General features: G+C 34.5%; 1 protein-coding gene and 1 long non-coding RNA gene across 9 annotated transcripts in view; one reads left to right on the top strand and one right to left on the bottom strand.

Annotated features, from left to right (window-relative positions):
- Positions 1–13,708, top strand: part of SPATA17 (spermatogenesis associated 17) — a 231,316-nt gene that overhangs the window by 133,821 nt on the left and 83,787 nt on the right. For all 7 annotated transcript variants that reach the window (XR_008509902.1, XM_054520381.1, XM_002809449.4 and 4 more), the window contains exons 7-8: positions 812–1,015; positions 8,611–8,759. Coding sequence is in view for 6 of the 7 variants with exons in the window: in XM_054520381.1 (XP_054376356.1) it covers positions 812–1,015; positions 8,611–8,759 (353 nt within the window). In the remaining variant the exon portion in view is untranslated. The remainder of the gene's footprint in view (positions 1–811; positions 1,016–8,610; positions 8,760–13,708) is intronic.
- LOC103889935 (uncharacterized) overlaps positions 1–13,708 on the bottom strand; it is a 68,902-nt gene that overhangs the window by 12,114 nt on the left and 43,080 nt on the right. Inside the window, exons 1-5 of one of the 2 annotated variants that reach the window (XR_010140471.1) lie at positions 11,432–11,638; positions 11,016–11,060; positions 8,563–8,736; positions 3,266–3,363; positions 2,929–3,148 (exon numbers count right to left, since the gene is read on the bottom strand). This is a non-coding gene — a long non-coding RNA (uncharacterized LOC103889935). Of the gene's footprint in view, positions 1–2,928; positions 3,149–3,265; positions 3,364–8,562; positions 8,737–11,015; positions 11,061–11,431; positions 11,639–13,708 lie in introns of those variants that run through there. The other variant, XR_008509917.2, reaches the window with a different exon arrangement.

The raw sequence follows: 13,708 nt of genomic DNA, 5'->3' as shown, positions 1-13,708 counted from the left end.
ACATTAAATTTTCAAAAATGGACACTGCTAAATTTGACTTAACATTTGTCACACATACATCTATTGAACCTCTATTGTGTGGTAGGTACTCTTGACTATTTTGATGCAGTACATGACAAAGTCATTGATAGAACAGCAAGGATAATATGACACTACAGAAGCATAGCACCTAACCACATGAATACAACTCATGAAATACAGGATGTTATTTTGAGTGATGTATAATATAGTATTATAGCCTCTATTATAGGCGATACCTGTAGCATTATAGGTGATACCAATTTGATTATTAAAGTACAAAAGTCAAGATAGCTGCCCTTAGTTTATGTAATGAATAATAATTAAAATAATCAGTCAAATATTTGAGTACGTATTTTGTACCTGAAACTTGTTCAAGCATTGTATGTTTGACTTCCTGTGAATGAATGTATGACTTTCGCGTATAGTTAAATATACATAGCATATAGTTAGAATACAAAATGAATGGCTTAGGGTCTTACTGTAATTTTTTCTTAAGTATGGTGATATAAAAAGTCTGTGTGACAGATAGGAACTTGAGCTCACTAGTTTTTAAAATGTTTAGTGCTCAATCCTGAAAGATATTGAAATTGTTGGTCTAGCGTAAAGACAAGTATGAGTATTTTGTAAAATCTCCTTAGGTAAATCTGGAGTCCACCTCTGGTTGAGAACCACAGTTGTAGTTTAAAATATTCTTTAAACATAAGAAAAAATTTCATGGTACAACTGTATCTTGCTTTTATTTCATCTGAAAATTAAAAATAAAAATCAAAATTGCTTTCTTCTTCTTTAGATTCCAGGAATATACAATTCACCCTTCAGAAAAGAACCTGATCCACGGGAGTTGCAATTACAAAAGGCAAAGCCTTTAACACACCGAAGACCTAAAGTTAAGCAGAAGGACTCCACCAGCCTTACTGATTGGCTAGCTTGTACAAGCACCCGTTCTTTTCCTCGGTCTGAAATTCTACCACCTATTAATAGAAAGCAATGTCAGGTACTAATTTGCTATATAAGAGTTCTGTCATTAATTTTATTCTTACTGTTTTTTTGCACTTTTTATATAACACTATCTTAATTTAACCATTTTTAACTATACAGTTTAGTGGGATTAAGTACATTCATATTTTTGTGCAATCAGCTGTCGCTAGAACTCTTTTCGTCTTGTAGAATTAAAACTATACCCACTAAACAACTCTCCATTTCGCTTTGCCCCATCCCCTGACATGACTTGTTTCACTTAGCACAATGTTCTTAAAGTTCATCCATGTTGCAGAATGTGTCCGAATTTCCTTCTTTCTTAAGGCTGAATGATATTCTATTTTATGTACATACCACATTTTGTTTATCCATTTATCTGCCAATAGGCATTTGAGTTGCGACCACACTTTATGTATTGTGAATAATGCTGCTGTGAACATGGGTGTAAAAGATCTTCTTAAGACTTGTGTTTTCATTTCTTTTAAGAATATACCCAGAAGTGGAATTGCCAGATTATATGGTAATTATATTTTTAATTATTTGAGAAACTGCCATACTGTTTCCCATAGCATCTGTACACATTTTCCATTCCCATCAACAGGGCACAAGGGTTCCAATTTCTCCACATTCTTGTTGCAGTTTTGATTTGCATTTTTCTAATTGTTAGCGATGTTGAGAATCTTTTTATGTGCCTGTTGGCCATTTGTGTGTCTTCTTTGAAGAAATGTCTATTCTAAGTCCTTTGCCCATTTTTGAATTGGGCTGTTTTTTGTTGTTGAGTTTTAGGAGTTCTCTATATATTCTGGGTATTAATGCCTTATCAGATACATGGTTTGCAAATATTTTCTCCCATTCTATGGGCTCCTTCTCTACTCTGTTATAGTGTCTTGCTTTTTAAAAATATAGGGCTGGGCACAGTGGCTCACGCCTGTAATCCCAGCACTTTGGGAGGCCAAGGCAGACAGATCACAAGGTCAAGAGATCAAGACCATTCTGGACAACATGGTGAAACCCCATCTCTACTAAAAATACAAAAATTAGCTGGGCGTGGTGGCGCACCCTGTGGTCCCAGCTACTAGGGAGGCTGAGGCAGGAGAATCACTTGAACTCGGGAGGCGGAGATTGCAGTGAGCCGAGATCGTGCCACTGCACTCCAGCCTGGCAACCGATCTCTCTCTCTCTCTATATATATAGTCTATAATCTATCTATCTATCTATATAGATTATTGTTTTGTTCCATTTTTTTGACCAGAGGAAAATTATTTTTTGCAACTCTAATTTTAAATAATAAACATAAAGTAATTTACAAATATATACCAAAGAAGTGAACAAACACTTCTTTGGCATTAAATCTTGTTATAATGAATAAGAAGTTAAAACATGGATTATTTCCTAGAATCTAGATTTTTTTATGTAAAAATATTGTTATACCACTACTTGTTGTAACCTGTTGTTGCTGGGAATATATGTACTATCAATTTTATTGAATTTAACCTCTCATTTGAAGCTATATGTCTTTATATGCCATTTTAAACATAACTTGGGCTTGAGTAATTTTAAAAATGTAAATTTGAGAATTAGAGATAGCTGAAAACAAAGCAAGACTCATAGTAGAGATGGGAAATCTTCACTATAACTAGATTGTAGTACAACAGGTTTGGCAAATGACTTCCTGAGGCTAAAGGGTAGAGTGGGGTGGGGTGAGTGATGATTGTCACCATCCTAAAAGTCCTGGAGAGCCACAGGTCTATCATCCCAATCAATAATTAAGCTGCCACCATGTAGTATCAACTACATTGTGTTAGATTTGGCTCACACAGTTAAACTCCCAGAACTCCTGACCATTAGCTCCCTGCATAGGCGGCCCTTGTGTATCTGTATTGCTGTATAATAAATTTCTCCAAAATCTATTGGGTTAAACCAACATACATTTGTTACTTCACAGTTTCTGTGGGTTTGCCATTCTAGGTACTGCCTTTGGTGAGTTCTTCTTACTCAAGTTCTCTCATGATGTTGTAGTCCAGATGTCAGCCAGGCCAGGCACAGTGGCTCATGCCTATAATCCCAGAACTTTGGGAGGGTGAGGTGGGAGGATCACTTGAGCCCAGGAGTTCACAACCAGCCTGGGCAACATAGCGAGAGCCTGCCTCTAAAAAAAAAAAAAAAAAAAAAGATGTCAACCATGACCGTGATCTCATATGAAGGCTCAGATGGAGGGTAGGGTTAGGAGGGCAGTGAAATCCTCTTGGTTGGTTCCCTCACTCACATGGTTGGGTGTTGTCATGCCTCAGCCCCTCCTCACATTGGCATCTTCACAGAGCTGCCTCACAACATGGTAGCTCACTTCCCTCTGGGTGAGTGATCCTAGTAAGAGAGAGAGAGAGAGACAGCTTTCAAAACAGAAGCCACAGGCTTATAAAGCTAATGCTACAAGTGACATCCCATCACTTCTGCCATGTTTGAAATGAGTAAGTCTATTTTATATTCAAGGGCAAAAGACTACACAAAGTTATGGATACCAGGAGGCAGGGGCCCTTGGGAGTCATCTTAGAGACTGCCTTTTACACCCCCAACCATTGAATCATCCTTGCAATAAGATAGCCCTGCTTTCTATTTCATTAAAAATCTCCCACTTTACTGTAATTATTTGTGGTATATGTTGTGTTTCCATTCTCTATAATTACATCCTTAATCCCCTTTATTTGTATCTTTTTTTTTGCTCTCTCAAAACTACTAACTGATAATTAATACTATTAACTGATGGTTTATGCTGTCTTAGAGAAAGAGCTATAAAATATAATTGAAAATATATAGTCAGTTTCCCCCTTGGACTGCTTTCTCTTTTTCTTCATCTCTGATTCAGTTCCTATGATATTCTATTTATATCCGTATTCTTTTTTTGAGATGGTGTCTTGCTCTGTTGCCCATGCTGGAGTGCAGTGGAGGGATCTCAGCACACAATTACTTCTGCCTCCCAGGTTCAAGCGATTCTCCTGCCTCAGCCTCCTGAGTAGCTGGGATTACAGGCACCTGCCTCCATGCCCCGCTAAGTTTTGTATTTTTAGTAGAGATAGGGTTTCACCATGTTGGCCAGGCCGGTCTCGAACTCCTGACCTCAGGTGATCTGCCTGCCTCGGCCTCCCAAAGTGCTGGGATTACAGGAATAAGCCATCACGCCAGGCCCATGTATCAGCATTCTCAATTACCTAGTAAACTAATCCATTTATCTGAATCTGATCATTCTTTCCTTTACTAAAATGGAGTGACAAGCACAGTGGAGTGAGCAAGGGGACAGAAGAGATAGTAGGAAAATTTTCAGTTTTTTAGGGGGATATATCTTCAGAATATGGTTTCATTATTCCTTTTTAAATAAGAGTTATATCAATATTCTAGTGAAAGCATTTACAATAGTTTTAAATGTAAATGTAAAATGAATTTTATATTATGAATAACTGAATTTTTGCTATTTTGAATTATGTACATTACTATTTTTCTATTAGTGTAAGTAATCATCACATTGCATATATAACATATAACATTGCATCAACAAACAATTAAATTTATTAATTATTCTATCAAGAAAATAATAACTCTAGCATTTCCATTGCATATATATTAAGTGTTCAGTGTGTTAAATGTATTAACTGCTCAAAAGCAGTTAAGGTAGATGTAACATTGCATATTTAAATTTTTAATAATCCACACTGCGGCTGGGCGCGGTGGCTCACGCCTGTAATCCCAGCATTTTGGAAGACCGGAGCGGGTGGATCACCTACAAGGTCAGGAGTTCGAGACCAGCCTGGCCGGTGAAACCCCTCCTCTACTAAAAATACAAAAATTAGCCGGGCATGGTGGCACATGCCTGTAATCCCAGCTATTTGGGAGGCTGAGGCAGGAGAATCGCTTGAACCTGGGAGGCGGAGATTGCAGTGAGGCGAGATCACACCATTGCACTCCAGTGTGGGTGAGAGAGCAAGACTCTATCCCAAAAAATAATAATAATAAAAAACCACGTTGCATGCTATATTGATTTGTATAGCTATTGGTACTACATGGAATTCATAGAGTAATTTTGCGTACAACTTTCTAGGAAATGTGAAAATTACATGGCATGAATAAAATCAGGGCATGTAAATATTTCTGAGCTGGAAACACCATGAAGGTCATCTGAACCAAACTACCCCACTATACAATATTCACAACATTAACCATTAAACATGTAATATTATGGTATAGGTGTTTTATAATGTTATTACATTTGCTTTATTGCCCTGCTTTTAATAAACTTTTAATGATGTGTATTCTTCTACACTTGTCAGTATTCATTCTTCATCTCTGTTTCTCAATACAACCTCTGTACAACCATCTTCATTCCTTACATGGCTTTCTTCCTCCGCACCATCCTATGTACACATATACCTATATACATAAGTGTATTTAGTATGTATGGAATGCATAGGCGAAAGGTACATGTACAGAAATAATGTATGGATGATGTATAGGTATATGGAAAATATGTATGTATAAATGGTATATCAGCCCATATGGAAGATATATATATATGGTATAAGTATAAAAATAGAAAAATACACACATTTGTAAAACAACTTGTGTGTGTGTGTGTGTGTGTGTCTGTGTACGGAGAGAGAGAAATATATGTTTATATAGAGAATACATAAACATATGGTGGAATTTAAAAATATGTATTTATATATGTATATATGTATACTTACATATATATAAACACGTATACTCCTGAATTACATTTATCTAGCATGCTACAAAATAACGATCACGACTAATATATTCTCTTTTCTTCTTTCTCTCTTTTTTATTCCCTTCTCTTGTATTATTTATTTTCTCTTTCAGTGTTTTTTCTTTCCTTCTTCTTCTGTCTCCTTCCTTCCCTATTTTAAGTTCCTCCTTCTTTTCCTCTGGCCATGTCATCCCTACTGCCCTATTCTTCATTCTCTTATCTTTCCTTCCTTCTCAATCTTCCTTCTGTCATCTTTTCTTAACACCTTCTCCTCTCTTTACTTCCTTTGCCTCTTTTCTTCACCATTCTTCTTTTTTCTTTTCTCTTTCCCTTCTTCTTTTTCTTTTTCCCCAAATGGGATTGTTTTATGTTTTGTTTCGTTTTTTTTTTTCTGAGCCATATTCCTGTGTGTTACCCAATAATAAAAAAGTATATATCTCATTGGTGACATTTAAGATTATGCCCAAATGATAATATTTGTACTCCAATCAGAGTAGCTTTACTTGCCAGGTGAATTTTTTAAACATCTAGGACAATTTTATGGCTTTAATAATTAAGCTTAAACGTATAAAATGACTATAAATAACATGAATTATGAAAAATACAGCAGAACATAAATATATTTACTCTCACAACCAGGGCTTAGGTGGAGGCAACATAAACTAAACATTGAAAAACCATAGCTAAGAGTCCAGAAATACCTGTAGGGTCAAGTTGAGTCTTGGATGATCTAGGTATTCTAGGGATTAATTGGAAATAAGTACAATCAGCAGATCTAAAGTTTGATAGGTGAAAGGTACACATAGATATAGATATATATTTACAAAACCTGGGTTCCCATGTCACTCTAGGCATGACTGGGATAGATGATTGCCTGATATCCAAAAAAGGCAGTTTTTCAAAAGAAATATAAATCAACAAAAATTTGACGTAGAGAAACTTGACAGCTGGTGTCAAGTTCACTAACCAAGGAGCTGGAAGACTATTGAGCTCAAAGACAAGATGCTAATTGTCTGAGGTATAAATGTGTGGACCAGACACTGCAAAGACATAGGGACATGGACACGACTGCACAAAGGTCAGGGATCATGAAGGTGGTAGTGAACCCAAAAGGAAGACTGAGTTTACTTTCATTCTAATCCTAAGCAGGGCTTCTTCTCTTTCATTTTCTAGTCTTACGGGAACTAATAAGTTCCAGAACAATAGTAGAGTAAGGCTACAAGTAGATATGTGTTATGTTTGCTTATCAACAAAGGTTAGAAGGCATAGCGTGGCCACCAAGAAGACCACTGCTCCATGTGAATGCTGGTCTCTTCAAAGTCATAGCCTTGGGCCATTGTGTATTTCTTTGATGCTACTATTGCTCAAAACCTTTTAAAAACTCTTCTTGAAACTAATAATTATGATGGTAATAATAATAACAATGTAGTGGGAACCATTTTGAGTGTTTGCTGTGTTCTAAGTACATGGTAAGGGTGTCACATTATCGTACACATCTTAAGAGAAATTCTGTGATGTAGTTATTCCATTTTACATATGATGAACATCGGCATAGAGAAATAGTTTATCCCTTGTCATAAAACCAAATATCAATTTTTTAAGTCGTAGACTCTTTCAAAGTAAAAGAATAAGAATAAGAAAAAAAAGAAGTCCCATTTGATTTCTTAATGGTGAACTTGGAATCATGTTACTGTACCTTTAAAAAGTAAAATTCCAATAAAAATCCATTAACTACTTTCAAATATAGCAATCCTCCTGTCCAGCTGTGAAAAGTACTAGATGATACTTATTTGCCATTTGTGTTATTTACGGTCCATGACTTTTATGGTAACTGGTTCCTATTATTGGTTTCTATTAATGTAAAACATAAGTGAACATAAATGAGGCGTGAATCATTTCTTTTTATTAGCCCCACAGTCTTCACTCAGTGCTTGCAGTAACTCCAGCTGTGTCTTGTTAGTGATAACCTATTTAAAGAGATATTTTTAAGAATAAGGAATTTGATTACAAATCTTTGTCCATTTAATATTACTTCTCTCCTATACAATAGTAAGGAAAAGAAACAATATGCAATTAATGTCACAGCAAAATCTTGAGCTGCCTTTGATTTGTATTGTGCCTAATATGATACTAATTAGACAACCAGTGGATTTTAGTAACTAGTATAAATAACAGCTAACTTGAAAGCAGGATAGGTTGTAAGTTACTTTTCACAGTGCAGCTGTGGACTTTCTTCTGCTAAGTATTTGTGTCATTAAAAGGTTGCTATTGGTATCAGAGTAATTGAACAATAGAGTTTAGAATTTTAAATAAATAACATTTAAAATAAATAAAAGTTATGGTTCTTCTGTGTTTAGGAGGCTGCCTATTAAATGTGACATTTGACATTCACCAAAAAATTTTAACTTAATGAAAAAACACATGCTCTCCTATTTCTATTTGTAGAAGGGCTGTTGGAAAGCTATGCTTAGAATTTTTTCCTAATATTTGTATTTACTCAAAAAAGGAGACAATTCTTTTTTTAATTATACTAAACAAAATGTACTTTGTAAAATTAGAAAACAAAGCAACCTATAACAAGTTTATCAGTTATAACATGAAGATCTTTTGATGCAAGTGGGGAAACTTCTGTTTAATTTTAAAGTTTTTTAATGTAATCAATTTTACTTGACAGAACATATCTTGAAAATAAGTGACATTATGTCATATATATTCTAACTCAGTGAAGAACAAATGGTGTTTTAAAAATAACTTAGTAAACCTGCTATACTTTGTAGATGTTCACTAGCCTTGGTCATCAATCATACCTCAAAAAAACTTCCATATAAAATACGTTCCTCATCCTGTCTTGTCAGGGGCCCTTCCGAGATATCACCGAAGTATTAGAACAACGCTACAAGCCTTTGGAGCCAACGTTGCGGGTGGCAGAACCAATCGATGAATTAAAGTTGGCCAGAGAGGAGCTCAGAAGAGAGGAATGGCTGCGAAATGTAAATGACAATATGTGAGTTCTTAGCTTAACAAAAATAGCTGTGACATATTTGGTGCCTTAATTTTCTAATTTTTCTATTTCCTAATACTGTAAAAAATCTTTTATTTGTGAGAAAAGGTAAAGCCACCCTTGACCTGTTCCAAAGCAATAATTTTTCAACATGCAAATGATTTAAATGAGGTCAGTATTGATGGCAAAAACTCTTTTGACAACTCAAAAGACAAAAAAAAGATCGGCATTTTGAGGATAAATGACCACTATCTATGTATCTGTGAAGATAAGTTTCTTAATTATCTATAGTGAAAGCATACATATTTATGAAACGCCTAAAATAAGATCCAGTAAGATGGAAGAAACATTTTTCTTAACGTGGACTAAATATCATTTTGATCTATTGACATAACATTGTAGTTTTAATAAATCAGATATAATGAAAGAAGTTAGCTTCTTTATGACTGAGGAAAATGACTGAAAAAGATGAAGAATGATTTAATAGCATATGTAATTTTAAATTATTTTATTAGCATCATGGATTTGGGTCTTAATTCAGACATCTTTCTCTCAGGCGCTTTCTCTCTCTTAAGACACTTTGTCACCAATAGAGTCATAGATAACTTATAAATAGACCATTTTAAATCTAAAATGGCTTTTTTATGATTGTCATTATTCTATAATGTATCACAATTATCTTTGCAATGTGTCTTATAATGTATCTTAATATTGTTTATATGCTAAATAAGACATTATTACATTATAATACTAAATATTAATGATAATATTGGTATAATATAAATTATTATAAATTATTGTGTAATACAAAATATAACATAAAATTATAATCATTTATTGCATTTACATAATACATGTGCTAATTATGTTACATAATAATTTATATAATAATTATAAAATATTTTAAAGGTGTGTTTTGATATAGAAGGAAATTAGAATTACCTCTTATCCATTGTAGTGGATTTTGGATTATTTTAACAGTTAGAAGATATATATACATGTACACATAAAATATGCTTTATTTGAATTATACATTTACACAAACATATCAAAGACAAAATTGGCAGGCATCTCAAGTAATTTTTATAAAGTTTTTCACTTTATAGCAATTACTTGAAGTGAAATAATTAGCTGTAGAGTGTTTAGCAGATTCTTTCAATAATTGATTGAGTTAACCCAACATATGATGAGTAAGAAAATAAGGAACTTTTTTTTCCAGTTAGTTTTGAGGAGGTAGATTCATTTTACCACACATATTGTAGAAGATTAAAGCTTCTCAGACTTAGCCAAGCAAAATATAAAATTTACTGATGATTATCTAAAGAGTTATATTACTCAGAATTCTTTTTCTGTTTCCAATGATGCAAAGGTTTACAAAATAGCATGACTAATTGCTCAAACAAATAATTGAGATGATTATTGATTATCTGATTGATATTTCTACAGAAATCATTGTATATTAAACATACTGTGATATCATTTCTTACTATTTTCCTTAGTAAGCCTAGAAAGATCAGCTATCAATGTTATCCCCAAAGAAAGTTGCTCGATTTGTATTTTCCATGGAATACTTGTACATATCTTCAACTTCCACAGTGTTGCTGATGACCCTTTGCTCTGAGGCTTTCAGAGATTGCAAAGTCTTTCTAAGATTTTCAACCAATCAGAAAAAAAACAAGTTGGAGATGCTAAAAAAAATTTCTTATAGATTCAAAGCTATCATATTTTTTTTGCAACTAGGCTAAGTAATTGGTCTTTAGCCTAAGGATAATTCCATTATTAGAATTGAAACACTGATTTTTTTTCATAGCTTCTTCTGAAACCATTTTGTTTTTTTGTATACTGGTTAATGCCTTATTTTATCTTATATGGCAAAAGAAATGTTAGAAATATAGGTTTTATATCATTGCAGATAATAATTCCATGAAGTATAGTCCTGTCACAAAGATTCATGGTTTGTTAATGCAGAGGGTCCTTTTACCACAAAACCAACTTTGCCTATAAGGAGTTAAAGGTAGTATATCAGGAACCTGCTATCTAGACCTAGAAAGGTAGAGTTTTTTATTTCTAATGTTAAGGACTCAAAGGGTAGCATTATATCTGAGAGTTTAATACATTTAGCTCTTTTGTTTTCATATCATTATGAAAATTGCAGCGTGTTATAGTAGAAGTAGTATGAACTTTGAAACTAGATCTATATAAACTCAAATCTTAGTTCCATTAAACAGCAGTATAATCTTGGTTAGTAATTTAGCCTACCTGAAACTCTATTTTCCTGTCTGTAAGATGAAGCAGAAATGTTACCTTAAGAGGCTGTAATGAGGATTGATAGAGAAAATGAGTATGAGTATAAAGTGTCAGGAACATAGTAAGGTCTTAATAAAAGAGAATTATTAACATGCTTTGTATTACTACAAATGTAATTCTGCATTTAAGACATCAAAAAGTTGTAAGAAATCACAGGTTCCAAAGATGGGTTGGATTTTATCCCCTAGCCTGGAGAACCAGAAGTTGAGGAGGACAATGAGCACAGCTCTGCCTACACCACAGCGTCCTAACCTCATTAAAGACTTCTCTTTATGCATCTAAAAGACAAATTTTCTAAGTGTACTTGTTTGCTAGGGCTGCCATAGCAAAGTACCACAAACAGATGGCTTAAAAAAATAGAAATGTACTGTATCACAATTTTGGAGGCTAGAAGACCAAGATGGAGGTGTCAGCAGAGTTGGTTCCTTCTCTGTGAGAAAGAATCTCTTCAGGCCTCTTCATTAACTTCTGGTGGTTTGCTGCTAATCTTTATGTTTTTCAGTTCCTAGAAGCATTCCTCTGATCTCTGCCTTCCTCACGTGGTGTTCTCCCAATGCCTATGTCTGTGTCCAAATTTTTCTTTGCTATAGGGACACCACACATATTAGAGTAGGTGCTTACCCTACTCCAGTATGACCTCATCTTCATTTGTTACATCTGCAGTGACCCTGTATTAGTCCGTTCTCACACTGCTATAAAGAGCTACCTGAGACTGGGTAATTTATGAAGAAAAGTGGTTTAATTGACTCACAGTTCCAAACGCTGTACAGGAAGCATGGCTAGGAGGCCTCAGGAAACTTACAATCATGGTGGAAGGGTGAAGAGGAAGCAAGCACATCTTCACCTGGTGGCAGGAGACAGAGAGCAAAGGGGGAAGTGCCACACTTTTAAACAACCAAATCTCGTGAGAACTCACTCACTATCATGAGAATAGCAAGGCAAAAATCCACCCCCATGATCCAGTCACCTCCCACCAGATCCCTCCACCAACAATGGGAATTATAACTCAACATGAGATCTGGGTGCAAACACAGAGTCAAACTATATCAGATCCTATTTCAAAATAAGGTAACATGTTGAGGTACTGGGTATTAGGAATTCAGCATATAAATTTTGAGAGAACACAATTCATAGCCTTGCATTCCTTGTTATTAGGAATGACAAAATGCTTCTTAATAATCACAGGCTGGTAGGTTATAGCTGTTAGTTAAATATCTTCTTTAAAATAAACATAGCAAATAGGACAATAATAATAAAGACATGGAAGATAGATTACAGAAGTTTTTTTGGAAGTCATTTTAAAGCTTTATTTGTTCTTGTTTTCAAAGGAACTCATTCAATTTTCTCAGGCCATCTCAAAGAAAATTATTTCCCTCACTCATATGTCTATCCTTATGAAGCCAGGAAGCCAAATAAGCAATTAATAAATAATTATGAAGGAACCTTTATATGGGAAAGTCTCATCTAGATATTGTGAGAAATAAAAAGGATTATGTATTGATTCAACAGATGTTTACATGTCAGGAATAGTTCCAAGCTCTAGGGACATAGTGGTGAATAAATCAGACATAGCCTCTACTCTCATGAAACTTATATAGCTGAAACCAACCAGGAAACCTAACAAAATTTTTAGTAACATTTACCAAGTACTTGATAAATGGTCAAGTGTCTGTAAGAGACAATGTATATATTTTTAAATGTCGAGTTTTCTCTGGTCTCTGATAATCTAGGAAAGCGTTCTTGACAGATAAGGAAGTGAGCTGGATCCTGCAAAAGATGATTGAGATTTTGATAGAGGAAAGAAGAAAGTAGATAAAAGTAGGCTGATGATATGAAAAGGAAAACGATGGTAGGAAAAGTTGACAGAACAATGACAAGGCCAATTTGACAGGCTAATATTTATGTTAGAGAGCGGGAGTAAGAAAAATTGCAAAAAAGTTCAAGACCAAGGAGTTGGTGGTTTATCCTATAGGTAGTGGAAAATTATTTACTGTTTTTTTAGAGAAAGTGGATGGTATAAAAAGAATATAAATTTGATTGTGAGACAAATGTATTTGAGAAGATATGATAGATGCAGTGAAACCCATTAGGATAAATATTGCAGAAACTTTGGTAATAGGTAATGGGTTAGAACTAAAGTGATAGAAGGAGTCGATATTCTCTTTCTTCTTCTTCTTCTGTATAATCTTTGAATGGATGCTTCTACTTGTAAGATGTTAACTACCACCTCTATGCCAGTGATTTCCATTTTAAATCTGCACAATCTTGATCCTACATTTCAGGTTTACATTTTCAACTGCCATCTTTGTGTGTATCTCCACCAGATGTCCTAAACGCAGTGTATAACACACTTTCCTGCATCTTCTCTTGAGTGTGAATTGCATCACCAACTATCTCCCCAAGCTGGAGACTCGTGAGTTACCTTCTCCTCCAGCGTCATCCATATCCTATCAGTCCTCAAGTCCTGTTTATTCTACCTTTTAAGTTTTTCTCAAATTCAGCCTCTCTTCCCCTTTATACTATCACTGTCTTAATTTAGGCACCTTAAAATTCCTTAACTTTAATTGCCATCAAATCCCTTCAACCTGGTCTACCTAGTCTTACTCTCACTCAGTGCATTTTACCACACAAGCACTAAAGAGATT

This window comes from Pongo abelii, chromosome 1, assembly GCF_028885655.2.
Source record: "Pongo abelii isolate AG06213 chromosome 1, NHGRI_mPonAbe1-v2.0_pri, whole genome shotgun sequence".
Taxonomy (NCBI): Eukaryota; Metazoa; Chordata; class Mammalia; order Primates; family Hominidae; genus Pongo; species Pongo abelii.
This window is presented reverse-complemented; position numbering and strand designations above follow the sequence as displayed.